The sequence below is a fragment of the Manis javanica genome, chromosome 11 (assembly GCF_040802235.1).
Source record: "Manis javanica isolate MJ-LG chromosome 11, MJ_LKY, whole genome shotgun sequence".
NCBI classification, from domain to species: Eukaryota; Metazoa; Chordata; class Mammalia; order Pholidota; family Manidae; genus Manis; species Manis javanica.
Window position 1 is genome coordinate 64,492,672 of NC_133166.1, and position 27,569 is coordinate 64,520,240.

Genomic DNA, 27,569 nt, shown 5'->3' on the forward strand with positions numbered 1-27,569 from the left:
ATTTATAAGAAATACATATTTGGTCATTCTGATGACCAAATATATATTTTCCAGGTATATTTGGTCTTCATCCACAGTTCCTGAAAACACTTCAGAGCCTTAAAGGCAAAATGGGTGTCTTGTCATGTTAATGAAAGACTTTTGGACTCCCCCCAAGGGCAGGGGCTGGAGGCTGAATCAGACAATGGCCAATGATTTGGTCAATCATGACTATGCAATGAAGTTCTCACCAAAACCTTGGAGAAGAGCCCACCGCTCTTCTCCATTGGAGAGAGTTTCCACTGTTGGGGAACCAGAAAGTTTCCATGCGCCAGGGAGCCAGGCCCAAAGCTCCATGAGGATAGAAGCTCCTTTATTTGGGACCATGCCCTATGTATCTCTTCATCTGGCCTTTAACTTGTATCCTTTATTAAACTGGTAAATGTGAATGTTTTCCTGAGTTCTGTGAGCCGCTGTAGCAAATTAATAGAACCTAAGGGGGAGGTCATGGGAAACTCCAATCTGTAGCCTGTTGGTCAGAACCACAGGTAACTAACTGCCTGGGGCTTCTGACAGGTGTCTAGGGTTGAGGGTGGAGGGCAGTCTTGTAGGACGGAGCCTTTAATCTGGGGAATCTCATGTTGTCTTTGGGAAGACAGCATCAAAATTGAGTTGAGTTCTTGGACAGCCTGCTGGTATTTGAGAGGTGCTTGGTGCTGTGTGTGCAGAAAACCCCCTCCCGCATACACGCGCATTGGAATTGGGTCCCGGAACCCAAAGGAGTTATACTGCTGTGTATACTATTGTTGTATATGAAAAAATGCAGTAGGTACACAGGGTGTGTTAATCAATTGGAATACGAATAATACTGTCAGCACCAGAGCCAATGTGCTCATAGTACGTTTTCCATGATGGCTGGGCAGGGGGATGGGGTGGGGGTCTATGCATGGCAAGCTAGAAGCAAAACTAGATACCAGGAATCCCAAATCCTGGGCTACAGGGTCTGCTCCAGACCTCCACTCTATTTAAGACTTTGATCTTCCTTACGCACATGTGCGCGCGTGCGCGCGCGCACACACACACGCACATGCCCATACTGGGTAGGTCTCTGAAGCTTGTCTTATGAACACCAGTCCAGCCTTGCCATCCCACACTCCCTAACATATTTTACTTTTCCCAGCCAGAGGTAACCCTACCTTAACTGAAGTCTTCAGCTCACCCCACTGGGCAGCCCCCAGAGGCACAGACACCCCATCCAGGCCCAGGCAGAGCTCTCCCGCTACACTGTGGCGGGAGAAGCGGTCACAGGTCCTCAGAGTCAGCATCAGAGTCGCTGTGGGGAGCTCCTCCTCTGCCAGGGGGAGCACCAGGCCTTCCTCCCAGGCAGTGTGCAGCTGCCGCTTCTTCAGGGCCGTCTGGGCCTCCACAGTGCCTGTCCTGCTGGCCACACTGCCTTGGATGTAGCAGTCACAGCCGCCATTGTGGTCACTGGTCACAGCTGCAGCCAAGGAGAAAGCAACACAGCCAAGGGACTTCTCAAGGACAAGGGGAGGAGGGACGCCCTGCTTTGAGCTGCAGAATCCAGCTTAACAGTCATGACTGGGGGTGTATGAAGGACCCCAGGGCTGACCACCCTGCCGCTGTAGAGTCGCCTTTTAGTAAGACATTTCAAAATAGGAGATCCTTCTAAGGCAACATTAGCACATGCTCATCTTCCCTGAAGAACAGAGACGAGACCTGGTACTTCCCAGAGCTCTTTGTGCTAATGACTCTGAGACTTCCTCAGGGCCCTAGGCCCCACAAACTGTGGCTGATGTTTTTAAGGGTTGGTGCTGAAGCCATCATTAATTTGTTCTGTACATACCACACAACCTCCTATGATGTGACTTACTTGGCAGCTACCTCATGAATGTTGTTTCATATACTGAACTTTGGTGTTTTTAATGCTTTGCAAAATGTGGATTCATCAGAAATCTGAACCTGTGAAGCTTTTATGACTAGCTCCACAATGGTAATTTGAGAAGTGGTAGCTGATGTTTCTCAGGAAGAAAAGAGGAAGAACTTGTGCCATGTGTCCTGATAGAAAGAGCTCTCCACTGGGCTTCAAGGTGTAGTCCTGGCTCTGGCACCAATTAGTTGGTATGATCTTAGACAAGTCACCTGATGTCATTAGACCTCAGGTTCCTATTCTGTAAAATGGGACTATTGTGAAGACCAAATATAATCAAGTACATGAAAATGTTAAAAAATACCTTGAAAAAAAATAAAAAGGAAAACACTTTCTAAAAATATAAAATTTAGTACAAAAGTCCCATTTATGCTGCTCACAGCGTCCAGCTTCCAGGAGCCAAAGGGTAGCCTTGTTAGACCCAATTCCTTTGCAAAGTCTTAGATTTGTTTGCTGGCAGTAAAGTGAATTGTCAGGGTAGGAGACCAGGGCTATCCTGACCCCCGTGGAAAGACCACCCAGTTCTGGGATTACAGATACTTTGCTGCCCATCAGAACACTCTCTGTGTCCAGCACAAAGCCCTGTCCAATACCAAAAGCGTCTGTGGCAGAGACACCTAGATGTCCACCAAACACCCATTTTCTCTTTTTTGCTGCGCACCCACAAGGCCACATTTCCCAGGCTCCCCTACAGTCAGTGGCTATGGGACTGAGTTCCAGCCAATGAGATGTGAGCAGGAGTGATGTATGCCCTGTGCTGGTCACAGCTTTTAAGGAACTTTTGTGCTCTCTCCCTCTGCTCCCTTTCCTTCCACCTCCTACATACAGATGACAAGGAAGCCTGATGACATGGAGCCGCAGATAGAAGCCACAGCCTGGCCCCCTGAATCACCATTTGGAGGAAAGATGTATTCCAGCCAGGATTCTCTACTTTGGGTGTTATATAAGAGAGGTGGGGTCAGGGAAACCCCAATGTGTCTGAGCATCACACATTTTGGGGTCTGTTACCCCAACCTGGAGTGCTAATCTAGCACCTAGGGCTCTCTCTAGCTCCCATCCCCCCTGTACAGCTGCTCCAGAGTAGAGGATACATGGGACCCCGTGAAAGTCAAATAAAAGTACTACCTTCCAAGTGGGTCACAAACAATTCTGCCTTCTGCTGGTCATAGTCCAGGCAGTAGTGGAGTTTGGGGGCTTGCTTCCAACTGGCAGCCTTCTCTGGATTCCAGGTCTCCATGACACACACATCCTCTACCACACCTGTTAAGAGAGGTAGGGTCACCATTGCTACCCAGGCTGGGGTCCTGTTTCTGGATCACATTTTTTCCATCTTTGCCACATATGTCATGAATCCAAACCCAAAGCTTTCTAGCTTGGTGCAAAATCATGGTGGCCGCACCAGGGCAACACCTGTGGTCCTCATCAAGGGACCAGGCATTCTAGGTCAAGAGACCACCATGGCTGGTGGTCAGGACATGGGCTTTGGTCCCAGACATGGGCTGCTACATAATAGTCAAGTTATTTGACTTCTCTGAACCTCAGTTTCCTCATCTGTATAGTGGGGATGATAACAATTCCTCCTTCCCAGACTTACTTGTATTAAATGAAATAAAGTAAGAAAGTACTTAGCCCAGCCCCTGGCCCTGGTGAGCTTTCAGTCACAGCCTGTGTGGCTCTGGTCACCCTGTTTCAGGCAAATCATCCCCAGCCCATCTCCAGCTCTACGTCTCCCACAGAGTGTGCAGTCCCTGTTTCCCTGGAGTTCCTGGCTGGAGATAAATGTCAAAGAATGAGTCAGGAGAGATTTTGGGGGGCAAGGTCAGAGGTAGTGGTTTTGATTTTGGTGAATGTTCAATAAATACTTGCTGAATGAATAAGTGAATGATCTTATCTCTAATTCACAAGTTCCTAAAACCACCCACATTGCTCACTCTGACCCTCACTTGAACAGGGGCCAAATATCTGGAAGATTCTCATTAGCTAAACATAATATAAGAATTAAAGGATCCACAAAGACCTGAATGTAAGTCATAAAACCATTAAACTCTTAGAAGAAAACATAGGCAAAACTCTCTTGAATATAAACATGAGTGACTTCTTCATGAATGTATCTCCCCGGGCAAGGGAAACAGAAGCAAAAATGAACAAATGGGACTATATCAAACTAAAAAGCTTCTGTACAGCAAAGGACACCATCAGTAGAACAAAAAGGCATCCTACAGTATGGGAGAATATATTAATAAATGACAGATTCGATAAAGGGTTGACATCCAAAATATATAAAAAGCTCATGTGCCTCAACAACCAAAAAGCAAATAATCTGATCAAAAAATGGGCAAAGGATCTGAACAGACAGTTCTCCAAAGAAGAAATTCAGATGGCCAATAGGCACATGAAAAGATGCTCCACATCGCTAATCATCAGAGAAATGCAAATTAAAATCACAGTAAGATATCACCTCACACCAGTTAGGATGACCAACAACCAAAAGACAAACAACAACAAATGCTGGCAGGGATGTGGAGAAAGGGGAACCCTCCTACACTGCTGGTGGGAATATAAATTAGTTCAACCATTGTGGAAAGCAGTATGGAGGTTGCTCAAAAAACTCAAAATAGAAATACCATTTGACCCAGGAATTCCACTCCAAGGAATTTACCCTAAGAATGCAGGATCCCAGATTCAAAAAGACATTGCACCCCTATGTTTATTGTAGCACTATTTACAATAGCCAAGAAATGGAAGCAACCTAAGTGTCTATCAGTAGATGAATGGATAAAGAAGATATGGTACATATACACAAAGGAATATTATTCAGGCATAAGAAGAAAATAAATCCTACCATTTGCAACATGGATGGAGCTAGAGGGTATTATGCTCAGTGAAATAAGTCACGCAGAGAAATACAAGTATCAAATGATTTCACTCATCTGTGGAGTATAAAGACAAAGTAAAACTGAAGGAACAAAACAGCAGCAGAATCACAGAACCCAAGAATGGACTAACAGTTACCAAAGGGAAAGGGACTGGGGAGGATGGGTGGGAAGGTAGGGATAAGGGGGAAAAAGAGGCATTATGATTAGCACACATAATATGGGGGGGGCACAGGGAAGGCAGTACAACACAGAGAAGACAAGTAGTGACTCTATAGCATCTTAGTACGCTGATGGACAGTGACTGTAATGGGGTATGTGGTGGGGACTTGATAATGGGTGGAATCGAGTAACCACAGTGCTGCTCATGTGATTGTATATTAATGATACCATAAAAAAAAGAATTAAAAGATCCAGCATCTGCAGGAGATTCCACTTTAAGCAGATTGGAATTTAAAAGATTTTTGGTTTTCAGGACTACTTTAGAGGGCAGAAATATAAAGGACTGTTTAATTTCCAAAATGGTTCACTACTAAGTTCCTACAAGTAGTGAAAAATTTCTGTGGTACATTTAATAAGCAAGGAACAAATTGGCCAAGATGTGAGCAATGTGGAAAATGAGGCACACATGCACACAGACCTGTGTACAGGCTTCCAAGGGTACCACATGGGGGCAACCAGAGCAGACAGTACCCAAAGGAGCTTGCCTGGCAGACAGAGTTCTCAGCTCTTAAGACTGCCACAGCTTTCAAAACCCAAACCAAATCACAACCAAACCTGCACCACTTAGAAATGCAGGTGCAGATTCAGCTTAAAGAAACAGGGTTTTGAGCTCTACAAGGGGCTGCTGGGGAGTCGATGGCATTGGCACATGGAGGGGACAGTGTCTGTTCAATCTAGCACCATCCTTCCCTGCACTCCCTTGCCTTTGATCAACATTTGTTGAACCAATCGACTACTGATATATTTCTGTGGAATCAGAGCTTGGTTGTTGCCTTCTAGGGTTAGGACAGAAACGTGGAACCTCAAAAAGGAGAAAATGAACAATTGTGCTCCAAATCCTTCAAAGTTCCAGACTCCGGTGTGCTCTCCTGCTCTCCTTGGTGAACAGTGTCCAGTCCTGGCTTCATCCAAGCTTTGAGAAATCTGGGGCTCCCAGTAAAGGAGAGACCTTCTGTGATTATGTTTCTGATTATGACCCCCAAAGTTCCTCAAGCAAATTGTTCCCCACCCTCCCAGCTTCAGCTCTCAAGCCCTCCATGGGTCTATTTTCCATCTATTTTAAATGTGTGCTGGCAAACCTGGAAGCTAAAAGTCAGCCAGGATTTGTTCATGCCATAGGCACTATGTGAATTTGTTCTTGAAGAAATGCCAGGCTGATCACTGTGTTTCTGGGCTGGGTTGGGGGGCACTTGTTCATTGGCCAGTGTGGGGCACAGTTGGAGCCAGGCCAGGAGATGCATTAGGAGTGGGGTCAGTGTCAGAGCTCTTTATTCTGTCTCTGCTTCCACCATCTCGCTCCCCAACCACACAAAACAGAACCCCAGACCACACAACCCACTGTCACAGATGGGTATTTTGCCTCCTTATAAAAGCCTGCATGCTCCTCTGGGTTAGGGACTAGCTCTGCTTTGTGTATCAGCCCAAGTTCCCAACCCAGAACTGCACCCCTGGAGGTGTTGCTTCTTGATGAGAAGGAGTGGGAGCAACCATAATAACAATATGATTACATCCTTTGTACCAGGTCCTTTGTATGCATCATTGTATTTATGCTTTATGACAACCCTACCAGGCAGATAGTAGTATGATCCCAATTTATATAAGAGGAAACTGAGGCTCAGGTAGGTTAGAACACGGTCAAAGACACATAAATGTATAAAAGGTCAGAGAACTAAACCTATGACTCTGAAGCCCATGGTTTAACCCCGACTCCATCCCCTCCCACAGAGCTGCACACAATACTTGAAAGGGACTCTCCCAGTGGAAAGCTGGAGGCCCTGGAGAGAAGTAACGTGGCAACCTCTCAGCAAGAATACAGAACTGTCATCCTGAGGCCCCTTCTCACTGTCCAGTGTCAAATGTCAGGGGCCCTGGGTCTGGCCACACTCAACATCTACAGAGATGCTGTCAACCCCACTAAGAGAGTGAGGGGCAGGAGACCCCTACCATTCTGAGGAAGGATGAACAGCTCCTCTGTGACCTGCCTCTTGAGGCGGCTGTCATTCAGGGCCAGGGGACTGGCAGGCACAGCAGGCTCCTCTGTGGTCCTCAGTGTGTAGTCCACATAGTTGATGACCTCTGGGGCCGTCACCACCGGCCTGGGTCCATAGATGTCTGGGAACTTGAGGAGGGCTCGGGGCTGGACAGGCTCTGTGGACTTTTTAATGTTGAACTGCAAACACAAGTCATTCTGATTAGTCCACAAAGAGATCTTTTGCCTGCCTTCCACCCACAGAATGGAGATGAGATGACCTGACCCTTCCTGGTTGGCAGAGGGAGGGTTGTGGTTCCCTTCCTTTCTGAGAAGCATAACTAGGAAGGCAAAATGTCATCTCCAAACCTATCAGAATCCACAACATCATGAGCCCTGTTGGGCCGCTGAGATGGCGGCCCTATTCTGGCACCCCTTCCTCCATGCCTCCCCCACCCTGCCTGTGGCTGGGCCTGGGGGTGCCGTCCAGACCTTCCCTCTGCTCTTCTCTCCTGGGCTGCCTGCCTCTTTGCTTTCTCTCCCCCCAGTCTCGTGCTCTTATTCTTCTTGCCCCTCTCCTCACAGTGGCTCAGAAATGCCAGCGGTCTCACCATACTGAGAACAAAATCTGAATTCCTTGCAGCAACCTATAAGCACTTGCCCGGCGTGGTCCTGCTCACCTTCCTGACGTTGCCCCAAACCCCTCTCCCTTTGCTCCCCTCCAGCCACTGAGCTCCCTGTTTCTCGACCAGGCTGAACTCTTTGTGAGTCCAGCTTCTGGCCCCCAACCCCTCCCCAAGTCACTCACCCCCACCTCCACCTGTTCTGAATGAATTCCCTCCTGCAGGCCTGACCCTCCCTCACCACATCCTGCTCTGTTTTACAGTGCTGATCTCACCCTATATCGTCATAGGTTGGCCCATTTTGTGGCCAGTCTTTCCCACTAGCGTGGAACCCGGCACGATACCCACCCATCAGAAATGTGTCAGTGTTACATACAGTGACCAGTCACATGGGGAGGGGCCTGTATACTTTGCAAAATCAGGTTCCCTTCATGTCCCCACCCCATTGAGAGTGTCACTGAGCATCACCAGGCCTGCTCCACCGCCAGACCTGAGTACCTTTTGGCAGATCTTTTCATGTCTCTGAGTTGTCACCTCAAGTGACAGGTGATTTCAAGGCTTGTTCCCCTCCCACATTCTGAGCCAAAAAAGAGGTGGGAGACATGGTTCCTTATCCACACAGGAGACCTGGAGAGAGTTATTTGCTTTCCCGTTCGCACTCACAAACACTGGCCTTGCAAACAGGAGAGCAGATAACAGGTGCATTTGGTAGTGCAGGAGAGCAGTACAGGGACAGACAGCAGAAGGTCTAAGTAAATAACCGATAGGGGAAGCAGACAACACATGCAGGGGGCAAGCAGAGGAGTCTAGGAGGCTAGCGAAAGCTTTAGAGAGGAGCCAAGGCTGAGATAGACACTGAAGGAGGTGGGGGTGGGAAATAGGGGGAGGAGTTGGGGGAAGGCTGTCTGACAGAAGGAGCCCAGGGGCCGGAAGGGGAGACACAGAGCTATGAGTGACGTCCCTGGGTCTTTTTATCCTCCACAGAGTGACGTCCTCCAAGATTTCATCTAGGACTGAGTTACATTTGTTATACTACTTCACAATGAGGAAATAGAGGCTGGAGGAGGTTCAAGGCCATACAACTGACAAATGGTATATAATTGAGCTTCTAGATATTTTGACTTCAAAAATTGTGTCATTCCATTGCCCTGCAGCTGCCTCTAGAAGAAAAAATTATTCATCTTGGAGGCTGGATGCTGAGTACCAATGGCAGCATCCTAGGTTAGGGCCACTGCTTCTCCCTCCTATTCTTCAGCATAAAAGCCCTCAGCTTCCCCCAGGCTACTGGACCAGGCACCCTTCCCAGTCATCCAGCTCTGTCACTTGTTTGGCTGGCTTGGAGAACACTTGTGTGTTTACATTTGGTTTCATCCCAGTTCAAATTCACTTTTGAAAAGGACTATGTTGATTAGTTCTCAGATCAAATTTGGCTGATTTTGCATCTTTAATGGGGAAATCACAGTTAGGCTCAGCTCTGAGTGAGGGTCAGTCTGTGTTGCCTCAAATCTCTGCAGAGCATGGGTCCATATTCCTCCCTACTTAATGGGTCTCAATTTGTGTGCCCCAGATAACCTCAAGAGCCTGTGATAAGTACATAAATGCACCCCAAGAGCAGTAGGTTGGGTTTTCTTTGGTGTCCACCAATATCCACCCCTTCTCCCCTCTGCCTTCCCTCCAGATCACCAGGTTTCCTGGGTCCCCAGCCCCAGGTCCTGAGAGAGAGGAAGAGAAGTTAGTTCTGTTTGGTCTGATCCCATCAGTTCTTGGAATGATCTTGGGGTCTGTTTCTGGCACAGGGATTGGCACCTGTTGTGGGGAAGCCAACCCAGACAGAATGGAGGACTTGTATTCCATGGTAGTAGATGAGATTCTCTCCCCTGTGGACAGGAAACCTGTGGCCCTGTCTCATGACTGCAAGGTGATCGAGCCTTAGAACAGAGCCCATGTGGTAGACAGCAGAGTGGAGAGACCCAAAGGTGTCTCCTATGACAGTGTCATTAAGCCACTGAGTAACCAAACCTGAAATCTGTCCCACCTCTGCACTTCAAGTTACATGAGCAGTATTGTTCTTCTTTTTTTTTTCGGATATGAGCATTTTTATTTATTTATTTATTTATTTATTTATTTATTTATTTATTTATTTAATTTAATTTAATTTAATTTAATTTTATTTTTTGAGAGGGCATCTCTCATATTTATTGATCAAATGGTTGTTAACAACAATAAAATTCTGTATAGGGGACTCAATGCACAATCATTAATCAACCCCAAGCCTAATTCTCAACAGTCTCCAATCTTCTGAAGCATAACAAACAAGTTCTTACATGGTGAACAAATTCTTACATAGTGAATAAGTTCTTACATGGTGAACAATGCAAGGGCGGTCATCACAGAAACTTTCGGTTTTGATCACACATTATGAACTATAAACAATCAGGTCAAATATGAATATTTGTTTGATTTTTATACTTGATTTATATGTGAGTCCCACATTTCTCCCTTATTATTATTATTATTATTTTTAATAAAATGCTGAAGTGGTAGGTAGATGCAAGATAAAGGTAGAAAACATAGTTTAGTGCTGTAAGAGGGCAAATGTAGATGATCAGGTGTGTGCCTATAGACTAAGTATTAATCCAAGCTAGACAAGGGCAACAAAACATCCACGGATGCAGAAGATTTCTCTCAAAACAGGGGGGTGAGGTTCTAAGCCTCTGTTGATCCCCAATTTCTCACCTGATGGCCCCCCTGTGACTGTGCCTGTCTTAGGTTGTTCCTCCCTTGAGGAATCTTACCCGTCTCTGGCTAACCAGTCATCTTCCGGGGCCATACAGGGAAATGTAAAGTTGGTGAGTGAGAGAGAAGCAATATTGTTTGAAAAGGTTAGCTTTTTACTTCTTTGCAGATTTATGCCCTGTGCCTTCTATGCTCAGTATTTGTCTTGAGGTATCTTTACCACTTGGAAGAATTATGATACTCGGTAATTTCGATATGAGGCATGAATTCTACTTAAGGGTTGTAATTAGGAAGGAAGAAGAAAAGCTATAGAAGTTTGCTGAGAGTTTTTATCATGAATGGATGTTGAATTTTGTCAAATGCTTTTTCAGCATCTATGGAGATGATCATGTGGTTTTTGTCCTTCTTTTTGTTGATGTGGTGGATGATGTTGATGGAATTTCGAATGTTGTACCATCCTTGCATCCCTGGGATGAATCCCACTTTGTCATGGTGTATGATCCTTTTGATATATTTTTGAATTCGGTTTGCTAATATTTTATTGAGTATTTTTGCATCTACATTCATCAGGGATATTGGTCTGTAATTTTCTTTTTTGGTGGGGTCTTTGCCTGGTTTTGGTATTAGAGTGATGTTGGTTTCATAGAATGAGTTTGGGAGTATTCCCCCCTCTTCTATTTTTTGGAAAACTTTAAGGAGAATGGGTATTATGTCTTCTCTGTGTGTCTGATAAAATTCCGAGGTAAATCCGACTGGCCTGGGGGTTTTGTTCTTGGGTAATTTTTTGATTACCGTTTCAACTTCTTTGCTCATAATTGGTTTGTTTAACTTTTGTGTTTCATTCTTGGTCAGTCTTGGAAGGTTGTATTTTTCTAGGAAGTTGTCCATTTCTTCTAGGTTTTCCAGCTTGTTGGCATATAGGTTTTCATAGTAGTCTTTAATAATTCTTTGTATTTCTGTGGAGTCTGTCGTGATTTTTCCATTCTCATTTCTGATTATGTTGATTTGTGTTGATTCTCTTTTTCTCTTAATAAGTTTGGCTAGAGGCTTATCTATTTTGTTTATTTTCTCAAAGAACTAGCTCTTGGTTTCATTGATTTTTTCTATTGTTTTATTCTTCTCAATTTTGTTTATTTCTTCTCTGATCTTTATTATGTCCCTCCTTCTGCTGACTTTAGGCCTCATTTGTTCTTCTTTTTCCAGTTTCGATAATTGTGATATTAGACTATTCATTTGGGATTGTTCTTCCTTCTTCAAGTGTGCCTGGATTGCTATATACTTTCCTCTTAAGACTGCTTTTGCTGCGTCCCACAGAAGTTGGGGCTTTGTGCTGTTGTTGTCATTTGTTTCCATATATTGCTTGATCTCTATTTTAATTTGGTCATTGATCCATTGATTATTTAGGAGCATGTTGTTAAGCCTCCATGTGTTTGTGGGCCTTTTTGCTGTCTTTGTACAATTCATTTCTAGTTTTATACCTTTGTGGTCTGAAAAGTTGGTTGGTAGAATTTCAATACTTTTGTATTTACCTAGGCTCTTTTTGTGGCCTAGTATGTGGTCTATTCAGAGAATGTTCCATGTGCACTTGAGAAGAATGTATATCCTGTTGCTTTTGGATGTAGAGTTCTATAGATGTCTATAAGGTCCATCTGTTCTACTGTGTTGTTCAGTGCCTCCATGTCCTTACTTATTTTCTGCCCAGTGGATCTATCCTTTGGGGTGAGTGGCATGTTGAAGTCTCCTAAGGTGAATGCATTGCAGTCTATTTCCCCCTTTAGTTCTGTTAGTATTTGTTTCACATATGCTGGTGCTCCTGTGTTGGGTGCATATATATTTAGAATGGTTATATCCTCTTGTTGGATGGAGCCCTTTATCATTATGTAGTGTCCTTCTTTATCTCTTGTTACTTTCTTTGTTTTGAAGTCTATTTTGTCTGATATTAGTACTGCAACCCCTGCTTTCTTCTCTCTGTTGTTTGCCTGAAATATGTTTTTCCATCCCTTGACTTTTAGTCTGTGCATGTCTTTGGGTTTGAGGTGAGTTTCTTGTAAGCAGCATATAGATGGGTCTTGCTTTTTTATCCATTCTATTACTCTGTGTCTTTTGATTGGTGCATTAAGTTCATTTACATTAAGGGTGACTATTGAAAGATATGTACTTATTGCCATGGCAGGCTTTAAATTCATGGTTACCAAAGGTTCAAGGTTAGCCTCTTTAGTATCTTACTGCCTAACTTAGCTTGCTTATTGAGCTGTTATATACACTGTCTGGAGATTCTTTTCTTCTCTCCCTTCTTATTTCTCCTCCACCATTCTTTATATGTTGGGTGTTTTGTTCTGTGCTCTTTTTAGGAGTACTCCCATCTAGAGCAGTCCCTGTAAGATGCCCTGTAGAGGTGGTTTGTGGGAGGCAAATTCCCTCAACTTTTGCTTGTCTGGGAATTGCTTAATCCCTCTATCATATTTAAATGATAATCGTGCTGGATACAGTATCTTTGGTTCAAGGCCCTTCTGTTTCATTGCATTAATTATATCATGCCATTCTCTTCTGGCCTGTAAGGTGGTTTCTATCGAGAAGTCTGATGATAGCCTGATGGGTTTTCCTTTATAGGTGACCTTTTTCTCTCTAGCTGCCTTTAAAACTCTTTCCTTGTCCTTGATCTTTGCCATTTTAATTATTATGTGTCTTGGTGTTGTCCTCCTTGGGTCCTTTCTGTTGGGAGTTCTGTGTATTTCCGTGGTCTGTTCGATTATTTCCTCCCCCAGTTTGGGGAAGTTTTCAGCAATTATTTCTTCAAAGACACTTTCTATCCCTTTTTCTCTCTCTTCTTCTTCTGGTACCCCTATAATACGGATATTGTTCCTTTTGGATTGGTCACACAGTTCTCTTAATATTGTTTCATTCCTGGAGATCCTTTTATCTCTCTCTATGTCAGCTTCCTTGCGTTCCTGTTCTCTGTTTTCTATTCCATCAATGGCCTCTTGCATCTTATCCATTCTGCTTATAAATCCTTCCAGAGTTTGTTTCAATTCTGTAATCTCCTTCCTGGCATCTGTGATCTCTCTCCAGACTTCATCCCTTAGCTCTTGCATATTTCTCTGCATCTCCGTCAGCATGTTTATGATTTTCATTTTGAATTCTTTTTCAGGAAGTCTGGTTAGGTCTGTCTCCTTCTCTGGTGTTGTCTCTGTTATCTTGGTTTGCCTGTAATTTTGCCTTTTCATGGTGATAGAAATAGTTTGCAGAGCTGGGACGAGTGACGGCTGGAAGAACTTCCCTTCTTATTAGTTTGTGGCCTTCCTCTCCTGGGAGAACAGCGACCTCTAGTGGCTTGTGCTGGGCAGCTGCATGCAGACAGGGCTTCTGATTCCTGCCTGGCTGCTATGGAGCTTATCTCTGCTGTTGCTGTGGGTGTGGCCTGCCTCGGGCTGCTGCTCCAAAATGGTGGAGCCGCGTTGGAGGGGGAGCGGCCTGGAGGCTATTTGTCTCAGTGAGGGGCCTCCGTGCTCCCTGCTGCTGGGTTAGAGTGCCCAGAGATCCCCAGATTCCCTGCCTCTGGACTAAGTGTCCCGGGATGCTTCAGTCCGGTTTTGGGGTCCCTGTCCCTTTAAGACTTCCAAAAAGCACTCACCAAAAAAAAAAAAAAAAAGCTGCTCACTTTTCTTTGTCTTCAGGCACCGGCCTCAGGGACCTGCTCACCAGTCTTGCTGTCCTGTTTCCCTAGTATCCAGGACCCCCTGCATGCACTGTGTCTGCACTCTGGTGTGGATGGCTGGGGCTGGGTGTTCAGCAGTCCTGGGCTCCCTCTCCCTCCCTGCTCTGACTCCTCTCCTCCCACCAGGAGCTGGGGGGAGTGGCGCTCGGGTCCCACCAGGCCAGGGCTTGTATCTTACCCCGTTCACGAGGCGCTGGGTTCTCGCAGGTGTGGATGTGGTCTGGATGTCGTCCTGAGTCCTCTGGTCTCTATTCTAGTAAGAGTTATCTTTGTTATATTTTCATAAATATATGTGGTTTTGGGAAGAGATTTCCACTGCACTACTCATGCCGCCATCTTGGCTCCACCCCAGTATTGTTCTTCTTCAAGCTGGTTTGGATTGGGGTATTTTTGTGACTGCAACCCAGAGCGTCCCAAACTGATACTCTATGTTTTTAATGAGCATCACAGGAGATCATGACCATGGCATAGAGAAAGTCTGCCTAGGGTGAGACATTCCCTCCACAACCTCTCTGTGGCCAGCCAAAGACGTCCTCCCTTGCTGCTTGTCCTTGCTCTGCCTAAGTCAGACCCTGTGTGGCAATGGCTGCCTTTAGTGAAAAATGATTTATAGCCCTTGACCAGGTTGACTGGGATCTGATGACTGCTGCATGAGCCTCTTCAAGCCGTGAAAGCATCAGCTGATTACCTATTTGTTTTCTTGTACAATCTTACTTATTGCATTTCAAAATCCTGGTTCCACCACATCTTTCAAATGCATCTGTGTTTCCACTTAAACAACTCTAACATCAGTACCCAGAAGCAGAAAAGAGGTTTGGGAGTTGAGGGAGGCAGCCTGGGGCAGAGTTAGAGGTGGAGCCCAGGAAGTGCCTGGGAGCAGCAGGGGCCCTAGGAGCAGACTCCTAGGGAAAGACCTATGCTCAGCCTTACTGCCTGTAGGAGGGGCAGGACTTGGGAGTGGGCTCACTCTAAATTTCCCTTGAACCCAGGGAAGAGGGCCTGGAAATACGGATGCAGGATTACTCAGGGAAGGTGTTCCGTGGGGGCAGGAATTCCACAATTAGGAATGCGCAGCTGGGCTTGACATTGCAGATGCAAAGATGGGAGATGGCTTTGATGTGTCCCCTTAGGTTCACCCTACCTCACTGTTCTCTGGGGCCTTGGGACACTTCCTTCTCCCCACTGGGGCCTGCTCTGCATGGGCTCTGACCAGCTTCATGTGGGCACAGTCCCATGGTGCCTTGTGTCACACCCATGCCATTCTCCTCTTTCCACCTGCCCTGGGGCTTCTCGGTGGCTGCTAAGGTGAGAGACACTGAGGGAAATTCTATCTGGGTCTATCCAGGAGCAACCCAGATGTGTCAAGGGTTAAAACTTGGTCATGCAAGGTGGAAGCCAGACAATGAATTCTTCCTCCTTCCTCCTCACCACCGCTCTCAACAGTGTCTTCAGCCTTTTGGAAGATGACAGCTCGAGATCCAGCAGTGTGACTGCCCTTGACACCAAGCAGTGGTTGGCTCCCACGTGCCCTGGGCTTGTTCCCCCTCCTGCCCTCTCTCCTGTATCCCTGGATTGCACTTCCTAATTAAGAGCAGGACATAGGCCTCTGGCTTCAGGCTAAGACAGATGGCATGGGGTGGGGGGTGGGACCTGAACCTTCATTTAATGAACAGATATTTATTGAGACCTCCTGCAGGCCAGGTCCTATACTAAGTGTTAGGAACACAGAAGTGAACAAGACAGATGCTGTGCCTGCCTTATGGGGCTTATGTTGGAAAAAGAAATTAATTACGTAGTTAATGATCAGTAAACAAATGTTTAACCTTACCAGAGATGTTAGGTAACCCCTTTTGTGACATGATTAATTTTTTCACTTAAAGATGGGTTATTTATTTGGGTTTTCATGCTGGGACATCCATTACAGCACCCAGGAAGTTATGGGTGAAGCAAGCAGACCTGGCTGGAAAACAGGGTAAATGTCCTTGCTCCTTACACTTAAATTTAAAAAAGGAGAGGGCAGAGAGGAGTTAGACACAGAGTGTTCAAGTGATGCCAAACACGGGACACTGCACCTGGGCTCTGCAGCTAGGTACAGCAAAGCCCCCTTCGGAGAGGAGCTGAGCCAGGGGAAAGGAGCCTGCCAGCTTCCGTCACCCTGGGCTCTCACACAGGTGATTATGCATTCTAACGTGTGCATGTGTTTGAAATACAGCCTGGTAGCCAGGTGTTCAAGTTTCAATACAAGACAGCAGGGATGCAATCCAGGCTCTGCTAATTACTTGCTGTGTAATCTTGGGTCTGATTAATTAACCTCTCTTCATCTGTAAAATGGGATTATTAACAATACAACCTATCTCCTGGGGCTGGATTGAGGATTAGATAAAATGCCTGGTGTAGCAATCTTAGGACAGAGGCTGACAGAGCAAACGCTTGACAAATGCAAAAAATACTCGTTTGACTCTGGGCTGGTAGACCAGTGCTACCAAAGTGCAGTTCATGCTTTCGGGTCCATTCAGGGACTCTTTTTTACTCATTTGCAATAGATAAGTAGGTGTTAAAAACAAAATAGAACAGATCCTTCCCCTACAGAGTTGGGGAAACACTGGTCCAGACCAAGATTCTCACACGAGGGCTGCTATGGCAGGTGCTTCTACAGTGGTTCCCAGGGACCCTTGGCTTCTGGTAGTCATGCCTGTATAATCCTTGATACACAAGGATTCTAATACAATGCACAGGACCATGTGACTTGCTTCTAATGAACAGAATATGCAAGTGTGAGAGGGTGTCACTTCTGAGATTATGTTACGAAAAGATTCGATTCCATCTCACCTGCTCCCTCTGATGAAACAAGCTGCACAGTTGAAAGCTGCCGTGTGGGGAGGCCCCTGTGGCGAGGAACAGAGGGCAGCCCAGGAAGACCTGAATCCTGCCAATGACCATGTGAGTGAGCTTAGAAGTAGAGCCTTCCCCAGTTGAGCCTTGAAATGACTGCAGCCCCAAGAGACACTTGACTACAGCTGTGAGAGACCCTGAGACAGAGGACCCAGCTATGCCATGGCATATCCCTGACCCTCAGAAATGCTAATGTAAGTGTTATTTGAAGCCATTAAGTTTTGAGGTAATTTTTCATGTAGTGATAAATAACTAATACACCTGCTCCAAGAAGGTGTAAAAAATTATAGATACCACTATATACCCACTGGAATGGCTAAAGTGAAGAAGAATGACAAGACCAAGTGTTTGCAAGGATGTGAAGCAATGGGAATGCTCGCACATTGCTGGTGGAAGGAGAAAGAATAAACCACTGTGGACAACTGATAGTTACTTAAAAGTTAAATTTGTATCTATCCTATGACCCAGCAATTCCATTCCTAGGTACTTATCCAAGGAAAATGAAAATATGTGTTCACAAAAAGAAGCCTTTACTTCAGGTAACTTTACTTATATTGGCCAACAACTGAAAGTAGCCCTGGTGTCCATCAACAGGAGAATGGACAAGTAAACTGTGGCATAGTCTTATAATGTACTACTCAAAACTAAAAAGGAATAAATCATGACTATACTCAACAACAAAAAATGATCACAAATAGCAAAAAAAAGGCATGATAGACAAGAATATATAATATATAGTACCTGATTCCTTTCATATAGTGGTTTTCAACTCAGGGGTCATATGCAATGTCTGGAGACATTTTTTAGTTGTCACAGCTGAGAGTGGGGGGAGGCTGTTACCAGGTAGAGGCCATGAATGCTGTTGTCTACAATGCACAGGATAGCCCCACAACAGAGAATCACTCAACCACAAACATCAATAATGCCAAGGATGAAAACACTGATTTTTATGAAGTTCTAGAATAGGTGAAACTAATCAATAATGATAGCCATCACAACAGTGGTTACTTCTAGAGGGAACAGAGTGGTAAGGGACATAACTGTTAGGGGTGTAGGTTACAACGTATGGGATAAATATTTGTTAAAATTGATCAAACTATAAACTTAGAGTGTGTGCATTTCACTGTATGTGAACTATATATACCTCATTAAAATTTTTGATAGATGGATAGAGAGATGGGGATAGATATATAAAAACACATGCACATCCCTCTACCCCTCTATCCAACCCGATAAATCAGACTTTCTGGGATGGGCATAAGAATATGAATGTTCAGCAAGTGTACCAAGTGACTCCTACATTCAGTCAGACCAAAACATGTCTGCAGACCTGTATTTAGACTTCTCTGGTCTCTGGGTTACTGTTTCTCAAACTTTCTTTCCAAAGAAGCTTCAGAGGCAGAGGAAAGTAGCATGTGCTCCAGGGAAGGAGAAGTCTTTTGGACCAATTGGGAATCTTTCTTGAAATGTCCAGTTCTATCATAAAATTCATATGACTTTTTGTATTCGATGCCATATGATTGTTGTAGTATTAAAATGCTTTAACTTATGACCAGGAGGAGTCATTTCCCTTGTTATTTTGTGACTTGGGGTATTTCCCAGGACACTGTCTCCCCCTCAAATGCCCACTCACACACTGTCACACATATACACACTCCCACATAAATACATTCACAAACACATACACTCTCCCCTAGTGGAGAAGCAGGACTCTCCCTAATGCCTGGACAACAGATAGAAAGTCCATTAGGTCAAGCCAGAAGTTAACAGAGAAATCATCATTTTGCCTCCAGGAAACGACCATTTCCTAGATGCTGAGTCTGTGACTGGGAACTCTGTCCAAGTTTTCCTTCTAACCATACTGATAACTCTCCTGGAGAGAATTTGGGGGGTAACCATAGAAGCTCTTAACCAACCCAAGGCTTAACCCCCTCTGCCTACTCCCTCTGTAAATTTTGATATATATTTCACACATACCCACAACTGCTTGAACCTTCATGGCTAGCAGACTACTTGTTGCCAGTATTGTATTAGTCAGGAAAGGCCAACTGATATGTAACAAACAACCCCCAGACCTCAGTGGCTGAACATAAAAAAAGCTGATTACTCACAGGTTTAAAGGGTTTGCAACCTCATCTCCAAACTCAGAGTCCTAACCTCTTTCAACTGTGGTTCTGTCCATGCTGCACTGTTCATATATGAGCTTACTGAATCCTTATAATAACTCATCAGAAAGTGCTACTATGATCAACCCTATTTTGCAGATGAGGACACAGGGCCAGCTAGTGAGTGGTAGATGCTCTGTTCAAAGCCAGGCTGACTCACTACAGAGCCCTACATGAAAACACTCTGCCATGCTTCCAGCCCCTTTACCCACCTCCTCACATTTCTAGTAATATTTTGCTGCTCACCCGTGTTTTCACACCATGTAGAGTGATGCCTGGGTTACTGCCTAGCCCCACCACCCCTTCCCCAGCCCCTGCAAGCTCTTTAGTCAGATGAACGGGATTGAGGGCGCTGGTTCCCACACTTTGATGTGCATAATTTTCACGTGGGGAAAAGAAAAGTACAGCGTTTTCTGAAACTTGGAACTCCAGAAGTTTGACTCAGAAGTCTTAGGTGGAGCCTGGGGAATTTGCATGTGTGAGACACTTCCCAGGGTGACAGGATGTAGGTGGTCGCTGTGGCCCACATGGGAATGCCCTGGTTTGGGGAAGTCTCAGACGTCCAGGTAGGGTAGATGCAGAAATGACCTCTTAGGTGGTGAGCTGTTCATGGTCATACCCTCCCCATTTCACAGCAAATCCTCTTAGCCTCCTTCCCCCAAACCCCTCCCACACATACAGTTACTTGTCTGGTGGATCTCCAGCTCCTGGGGAGCTGCTGCCACCAAGATCTCTACTTCTTGAAGGCTTACAGGTCTTGGGGGGAGAGCATATTTCAAGCAAAGTTGAAATCCATTTTGAAGAAGCAGCTTGTCTTCAGGTCCAGGTGCCATGCAGTTTCCATGGTGACCTTATTACAAGTCTTAGTCCTCAGACCCTTCTCAAATCCCCTTCCCTTGGACTCACCTCCTGCTAGTCTCTTTCCCCTCTGTGGTTATTTTAAAATCTAAAAAAGGCTCATTTGTTGGTGACCCAGCACACTCCTTGCCCCCCGCTGGTATGCAAGCAACAGACTGGGAGGTTGTTGGGGGATGATTTCTGCTATCAGTGGGGTAAATGAGCCTCTCCCAACCCAGCAAGAATGAGAAACAAGTGCGAATAACAGCCAGCCCCAGCACAAACCCTTTCTCTGCTGGCAGTCATTCATTCAGTCATTTGTACAACATTCACTATATGTTAGATGCTGGTTAGATGCAGGGACACTTTTCCTCCAGTCATTTTCCTTGTGGAATGAGCATGGTCTGGGGCAGAGAGCAAGAAAACAATGGATGCAAAAAAGTGATCTCAGGTCAGAAAAAGGACTATCAGAACAGGCACAGATGGTGATGTGGTGTGTGGGAGAGCAAGCTGTGCCCACTAAGAATTTGAGGGTCAGGAAAGACTTCCTGAGCTAAAATTTGGGGGTGGGGGAGAGAAGTCATATCTATCATTAATCATGTGCCAGATACAGGGATAAGTATTTCACTTGAGGGCCCCATTTAAACCTCACAACCTCCTGAGTGAGGTGTGACTGCTATTTCCAATCTACAGAGGACACTGAGGTACAGAGAACTTCAGTCTAAGGTCCACACAGTCTACCAGGTGCAGAGTTAGGATTCAAACCCAGGCATGTGATTTGTAGAGACCGCAGGCTTTACAGCTCAGCCACATACCTCCTGAGGCGGCGGGAAGGGTGTCCCACCACCACCCTCCCACCCCAGTCATCCATCCATTCATTCCATCAGTCATCGTTGGGAACCTTATATGTGCTGGAGGTGACAGCAGACACTGGTCCCAGCCCTCACACTTTGTATGTGCAGGGAGGATAGGATGGGAGCGGTGGGGGGATTAGTATAATAATAATAACCACTCTGATGGAGACCAGAAAGATGTGAGCCAGAGTATGAAGAAGCATATCAAACTTTGCCTGGAGGGGGCAGCTGGGGTTGGGGGAGGCGGGTGTATTGGCAGGACAAGGTTTTTGGGAAGGTTCTGAGGCTCTGACTTTTGTTTGGGTGCCCCCTGAAGCCTGGGCAGCACCTTGACAGTGGAGAAGTGGGGAAAGGGCATTCTGGGCCAAGGCAGAGGCATGAAAGTCTGCAGTGTGTTCAGAGAACAGGGGTAACCCTAAACCTTAGAGCCCCTTGAGAAGAGGAGGGACAATGAGTGTTGCCATTCTCCCAACATTTCCAGAGGAAACATAATTCAACAGCAGAATTTAAGCGCAACCAAAAACCTCCATGGGACTGGAAGCCACAAAAGGGCAAGGCCCTGCTTAGAGCACCTGAGAAGCAATGTGGCCTCCCTCTCTCACCCGCTGCCTGTGTGCCAGATGCTCTTCGAAGTCCTACGTATTTTCTCTCTTCTAATAAGTGCCCAATATTTTCTCTGTTTTATACCTGAATATTAAGAAATAAAAATGACCAAATTATTTCTCCTATGGAGGAGGAAATTGAGCATAAGAGAGTTTGAAACTTGTTTAAGGTCCCATAGCTAAATATGTCAGATCTGAGCTTGGAGCATAAGTCCACCTCAAAGCCAGTGCTGCTAACCATGACACTATCTGATACGGTTCCTGGGACTATGTCTCCGGATAGCAACTATAAATGGGTGGAAATGGAAACGTCCAGATTATTGCTTTAGATATGCTGGCAGGTGCCCCATCATGAGATTGAGGGCCCCATTGCCCTCCCCATCCAGCTGTCTGGTTCTTTTAATGAATTGCCTCAGTGTTTGGGCATCAGCTGTGTTACTACTTTCAGTTCTGTATCTGAGCTTGACATTACTTGTGCCAAAAATGTATTTCACTTGTGACATGAACAGAGACAATGTCAAGACAATGCAATAACCACATCAATGCTCATCATAAGCATTGCTTCAAAGCCAGGATATTTTTATTTTTATTTATTTATTTATTTATTTATTTTTATTTTTGTATCATTAATGTACAATTACATGAAGAACATTATGTTTACTAGGCTCCCCCCTTCACCAAGTCCCCCCCACATACCCCTTCACAGTCACTGTCCATCTGCGTAGTAAGATGCTGTAAAATCACTACTTGTCTTCTCTGTGTTGCACAGCCCTACCCGTGCCCCACACACTATACATGCTAATCATAATGCCCTCTTTCTTTTTCCCTGCCCTTATCCCTCCCTTCCCACCCATCCTCCCCAGTCCCTTTCCCTTTGGTAACTGTTAGTTCATTCTTGGGTTCTGTGATTCTGCTGCTGTTTTGTTCCTTCAGTTTTCCTTTGTTCTTATACTCCACATATGAGTGAAATCATTTGGTATTTCTCTTTCTCCGCCTGACTTATTTCACTGAGCATAATACCTCCAGCTCCATCCATGTTGCTGCAAATGGTTGGATTTTTCCACTTCTTATGGCTGAGTAATATTCCATTGTGTATATGTACCACATCTTCTTTATCCATTCATCTACTGATGGACACTTAGGTTGCTTCCATTTCTTGGCTATTGTAAATAGTGCTGTGATAAACATACGGGTGCATCTGTCTTTTTCAAACTGGGCTGCTGCATTCTTAGGGTAAATTCCTAGAAGTGGAATTCCTGGGTCAAATGGTATTTCTATTTTGAGCATTCTGAGGAACCTACATACTGCTTTCCACAATGGTTGAACTAATTTACATTCCCACCAGCAGTGTAGGAGGGTTCCCCTTTCTCCACAACCTCACCAACATTTGTTGTTGTTTGTCTTTTCAATGATAAAGCCAGGATATTCTTAAAGGCAACAGAAAACCTTGGTAGTTGGGCTCAAACTGACTTCCCTCTCCATCCACCCCATCGTTATCCTCCTACCCCCAGCCACCTTAGCAGAGCTGTTGGCAATGGATTTACTCAGAGTGAAATCTGCCAGCCAGCCTCTAACTTCCAAACTTTACACTTAAGCACCCTTCCACCTCAAACTGTACTGGGTTACCTGGGTCTGAAAAGTCTTTCCATTAAACTGGATCCATCTAGAGGAGAAAGACCTCAACTCTGCACAATCAATCACGTCTGTAAGACGGGAACACACACATTTCATATTGGTCCAATTGTCTGAACCAACGGTGTCTGTCTGAATAGTTGGAGCACTTTTATCTCAGTTTCTTCTTCATGGGGCTATGTTTTTAATGTAGGAAAGTCATTTTGGTGTGAAAGGCTGAACAGTCTAGTTTTATGTCAGTTTTCTTGACACTGAAATCAGGACCTTCTTCCAGAACAGCTATAGGATTTTTTGATTCTATGATGTTTGGATAATTGATGAAGCTATTGACAAAAGCAACAATTTTTTTTTTTGTTTTGAGAGGGCATCTCTCATATTTATTGATCAAATGGTTCTTAACAACAATAAAATTCTGTATAGGGGGGTCAATGCTCAATGCACAATCATTAATCCATCTCAAGCCTAATTCTCATCAGTCTACAATCTTCTGAAGCATAACGAATAAGTTCTTACATGGTGAACAGTACAAGGGCATTCATCACAGAAACTTTTGGTTTTGATCATGCATTATGAACTATAAACAATCAGGTCAAATATGAATATTCGTTTGATTTTTATACTTGATTTATATGTGGATCCCACATTTCTCCCTTTATTATTATTATTATTTTTTTTTAAATAAAATGCTGAAGTGGTAGGTAGATGCAAGATAAAGGTAGAGAACGTAGTTTAGTGTTGTAAGAGAGCAATTGTAGATGATCATGTGTGTGCCTGTAGACTATGTGCTAATCCGAGCTAGACAAGGGCAATAAAACATCCACAGATGCAGAAGCTTTCTCTCAAAACAGGGTGGGGGGGGTGAGGTTCTAAGCTTCACCACTGTTGTTCCCCGATTTCTCACCTCAAAAGCAACAGTTTTTAATCTTGTTATTATGCCAGTATATCACAAATGACAGCCAAAGTACTGAAACTTCATACTTTTATTTTATCCACTTAAAAATTGGTTAGAGGACATTCAAGGTTATTCTTAGAACAATACCTCTTTCACACATTTGCACTCTGATAAGCTTTTCTTATCAGAGAAAGGGAGAGAAAGGAGGTGAATTCTGCAGAAAACTTCAAGCATGTGAATATCATCTATCAACAGTGATGCAGTGCAGAAAAAGAGTGCAGAGGACCACTAATTGAAGACTTCCATCCACTTATACACAGGCACTTGAAAAACACATCAATTTCTAACCAAGTTATAAAGTGTGGCTTCAGATCAGGAGGGTAGTTGTTTTATTAGATTCTCCTTATGTTTTGGTTTTAAGCCAAAAGCTTCCAATTAAGCAACCCTCAGTTTTCCATTCAATCAAAAGAAATCAGCACATACTTGTTGCCCACTCTCCCTGTTTTCATGCCCCCTTTGCAGCACCATGGGAGGTGCATGAAGATACTGCCCTCAGGAGGTTTATTGTCCAATGGTGGAGAGAAGATATTCCATAAGTGGGAAATATGAAGTGCTTATGCTACAACTATCCTGCCCTCTGCCAATGGCAGGCAAGACTAATCAATTAAAGCATTCTTTCTTTAAGTGCTCAGACACAGCCTGTTCAGCTCAGGGCCCCAGGAAGCCAGTACCAATGAATAAGAACTGTCATTCAAGATGAAAGCTATATGCTCTTCCTCATGCATACTTATAAAAAGATAAAAAGATAAATAGGTATTGAAGGTAGTCTTAAAAGGCCAAAGGGTTGGGTTGGACTGTGTGCTACAGAAGACCCAAGGAGGAGCTCCTCATGGTCAGTGAGATCACAGAAGGCTTCCTAGAGGAGGGGCTTGGGCCCAACATTCAAAGATAACTCTGGATAGGAGCATCAGCAGTAGTACTGCACATGGAGAGAATGGCAGCAGCATGGGTACGGAGAGGACCACACGTGGGGCATGGTGAGCCTGACAACCCAGCTGAAGAGCAAGGTTGAGGTTAGAGAAATGGATTTGCGAAGGAATGGCGAGGCCAGGCCGTGAAGGGCCCCAAATGCCCAGCAAAAGATACTGAATTCTATTTTATGAGTAGTGGAGAGACTTTGATAGTTTGTGAATAGGAGAATGACATGAGCAAAACTATTTCAGTAAATAAGACTAGCAGGTGCATGCAAGAGGAACCTACATGACGGGAACTGAAAGTGAGAAGATGAGCCAGGAGCTGTGGGAGGGATCCAGGTGGAATGAACTTAGGTCAGGTCAAGGTGCACCTGCCAAGGTGAAAAAAAGCAAGCAGCAACACATGAGCCTTCTCCAAGGAAGACTCCACAGCACACAGGGAAGGAGGGACATGTGGGGAGAGGAAGGAATCTAAGACAGCCACTTCAAGGGAAAAGCACTTCCATTAGTACCCCTCAGGTCTCCTTTTCCTAATAAGCATCATCTCTGAGCACCATCAGATGTCTGCAGCCACAACAACGTTTGGGCAATAGATTGGTTTTTCTGTGAGTAGTCAGCAAGGAGATTTCAAGGGCCAGCCATGAAGGGGCTGCTTCCAATGTGCTCTCCCCAGCTGTCATTCTGGCTGGAAGAGGGGCATCCATAGATGCAGCTCTTCCTTCTTTTAAACAAGATGCAATGTCATTGGATTTCCCTTCTACATCACATGGGGCAACATCCCAACAGTCTACCAAATGTCACAAAAATACAATGTGATCACAGAAAGTCAGTAATATCAGAATACTTGACTCTGAGTCACTATAAATATCAAATCTTTTTCCTCAGCTCATTTTAAGCTTTTAAAAATGAGAATAACGAATGAACCTTCCTTCCCGCAGGAGTGACCGCTTGGCAAGCACGTACCGAAAGCTTCAGGATGTGCAGAGCACCATGCTAGAGGCTGGATCAAATGAGAAAACAAAAGCAGTTCCTGAACAATCAAGCCTTGTGCAAAGAGAGAGACAGCTTTATCATTGCTGGCCCTGACCTTTGCCATTTCTACTCACTCTCTGATGTGCAGGCTCCCTTTATTATTAATTATTAGTGTTGGTTGAACCAACATTGATTGAACATCCTATCAATAAGGGTTTTGGCAGGAATAGATGGCACATTCGAAATGGGTCACTGAGAGGAGTTTTGTATAGAGGTGGAGAGTTAAGGACACCAACAATGAATGGAGAGTATCCTGGGGCCAGGATTACCTGGACACTGTTCACACTCCTAAACCTGGCCTTCTGGGTCAGAGCATGGGGGATAGAAAATGGAGTGGGAGGGTAAGTTTGTGTGGGCATCAGGGGGAGGGTATGAGGATTGGGAAGAGTAGTTCTGGATGCAAAAGGATGATTTCCAGCCAGGCACGTATGTTCTGCGTGCTGCCCTATCTGAATTATCTGATTTAATCCCTGCAATTCAGCAACAAAGACACAGTTAATAGATGGCCACACTGAGTCACAGAAAGGTTAAGTTGCCAGCCCACTGTCACACAGCAAACAAGGGGCAGATTGAAACTGGAACTCAAAGCCCAAGGGCTTCATCTCATCCACTCCTCTGGAAGGTAAAGTCAAATCATTTTATAACAGTCACTTTAACAGCAACTTAGTTATTACTACTACTTATAAATCTAATAACCATTTAATGTACTGTCCCAATTAGCACAGACTCCCAAATGCCACCTGTGGGAGTCATAGGAGCTTGGTTCCTCTCCAGGGGTGGCAGCTGCCAGGGTCACCCTTTCTCTGCTCCCGAGGAGGCCAAGGGCCCTGCTATGCCTCTGTCAGGGACAATCTGTGCAGGATGAACGCCTCAAGTGTCAGCCGGAGAACTGAAAACACAGCAGGGATATCAGCCCCATGCTCCAGGCTCTGAGCTGCTGGCAGAGCCAGGCTTGCTGCTCACCAGAGCAAGCGCCCTGCCTGATCCTCCTGTGGACTTGCGGATAAAATGAAGGTTCCTGTGGCCAGGATGCTCACCTGGCTCTGGTTGGCTAGCTCACTACACACATGTGGGCAGTACGTTGCTATTGACTCTATATAAAAAGCTCCACCCAGTGCTCTGGGTGACATGGTGGCATGGCTGCAAGACTGCAGGAGAGCAGAGCAGAGGCTGGAGTGGTGGCAGAGCCAAGGACAGAGGTCCAGAGGACGGCTGTGTGGGCAGAGAGGCCCAGAGGCAGAAACCGGCTTGCTGCATGCAGACTTGCTATGAGTGAACGGGATTTTAGTGATTGACCTGCCACTGTGGAAATAAAGTTGGGTATAACCCTTTCACTCCATGAACATTTTACTATCATTTTCTTTGGTCACATTGAATCCATAGTGAACTTGCCCGAGGCTGAAACCCATTGGCAGATAGAGCTGCACAGGTCACAGATTCAAGGCTCTCCTTTTGTAGTCTCATGTTGTCCTAAAATAAAGAATTCTAGAAACAGTGCATGACATGTGCCTGAAGACTTAACCAGCTGCTGATTCGTCTGGTCTTAATAACAACTTGAAGCCTGTCTCTCATGCACTGTAACACTGTGCACCCCCCTCTCCCCAACACCCTGCTGCCTTGTGAG

At 45.0% G+C, this 27,569-nt stretch overlaps 1 protein-coding gene across 2 annotated transcripts in view; it reads right to left on the minus strand.

Annotated features, from left to right (window-relative positions):
• The window catches only part of SYT13 (synaptotagmin 13), a 49,079-nt gene that overhangs the window by 7,068 nt on the left and 14,442 nt on the right, over positions 1–27,569 (minus strand). The window contains exons 2-4 of one of the 2 annotated variants that reach the window (XM_073216451.1): positions 6,967–7,192; positions 3,053–3,187; positions 1,176–1,477 (exon numbers count right to left, since the gene is read on the minus strand). In XM_073216451.1, the coding sequence (XP_073072552.1) occupies positions 1,176–1,477; positions 3,053–3,187; positions 6,967–7,192 (663 nt within the window). The remainder of the gene's footprint in view (positions 1–1,175; positions 1,478–3,052; positions 3,188–6,966; positions 7,193–27,569) is intronic. The other variant, XM_073216452.1, reaches the window with a different exon arrangement.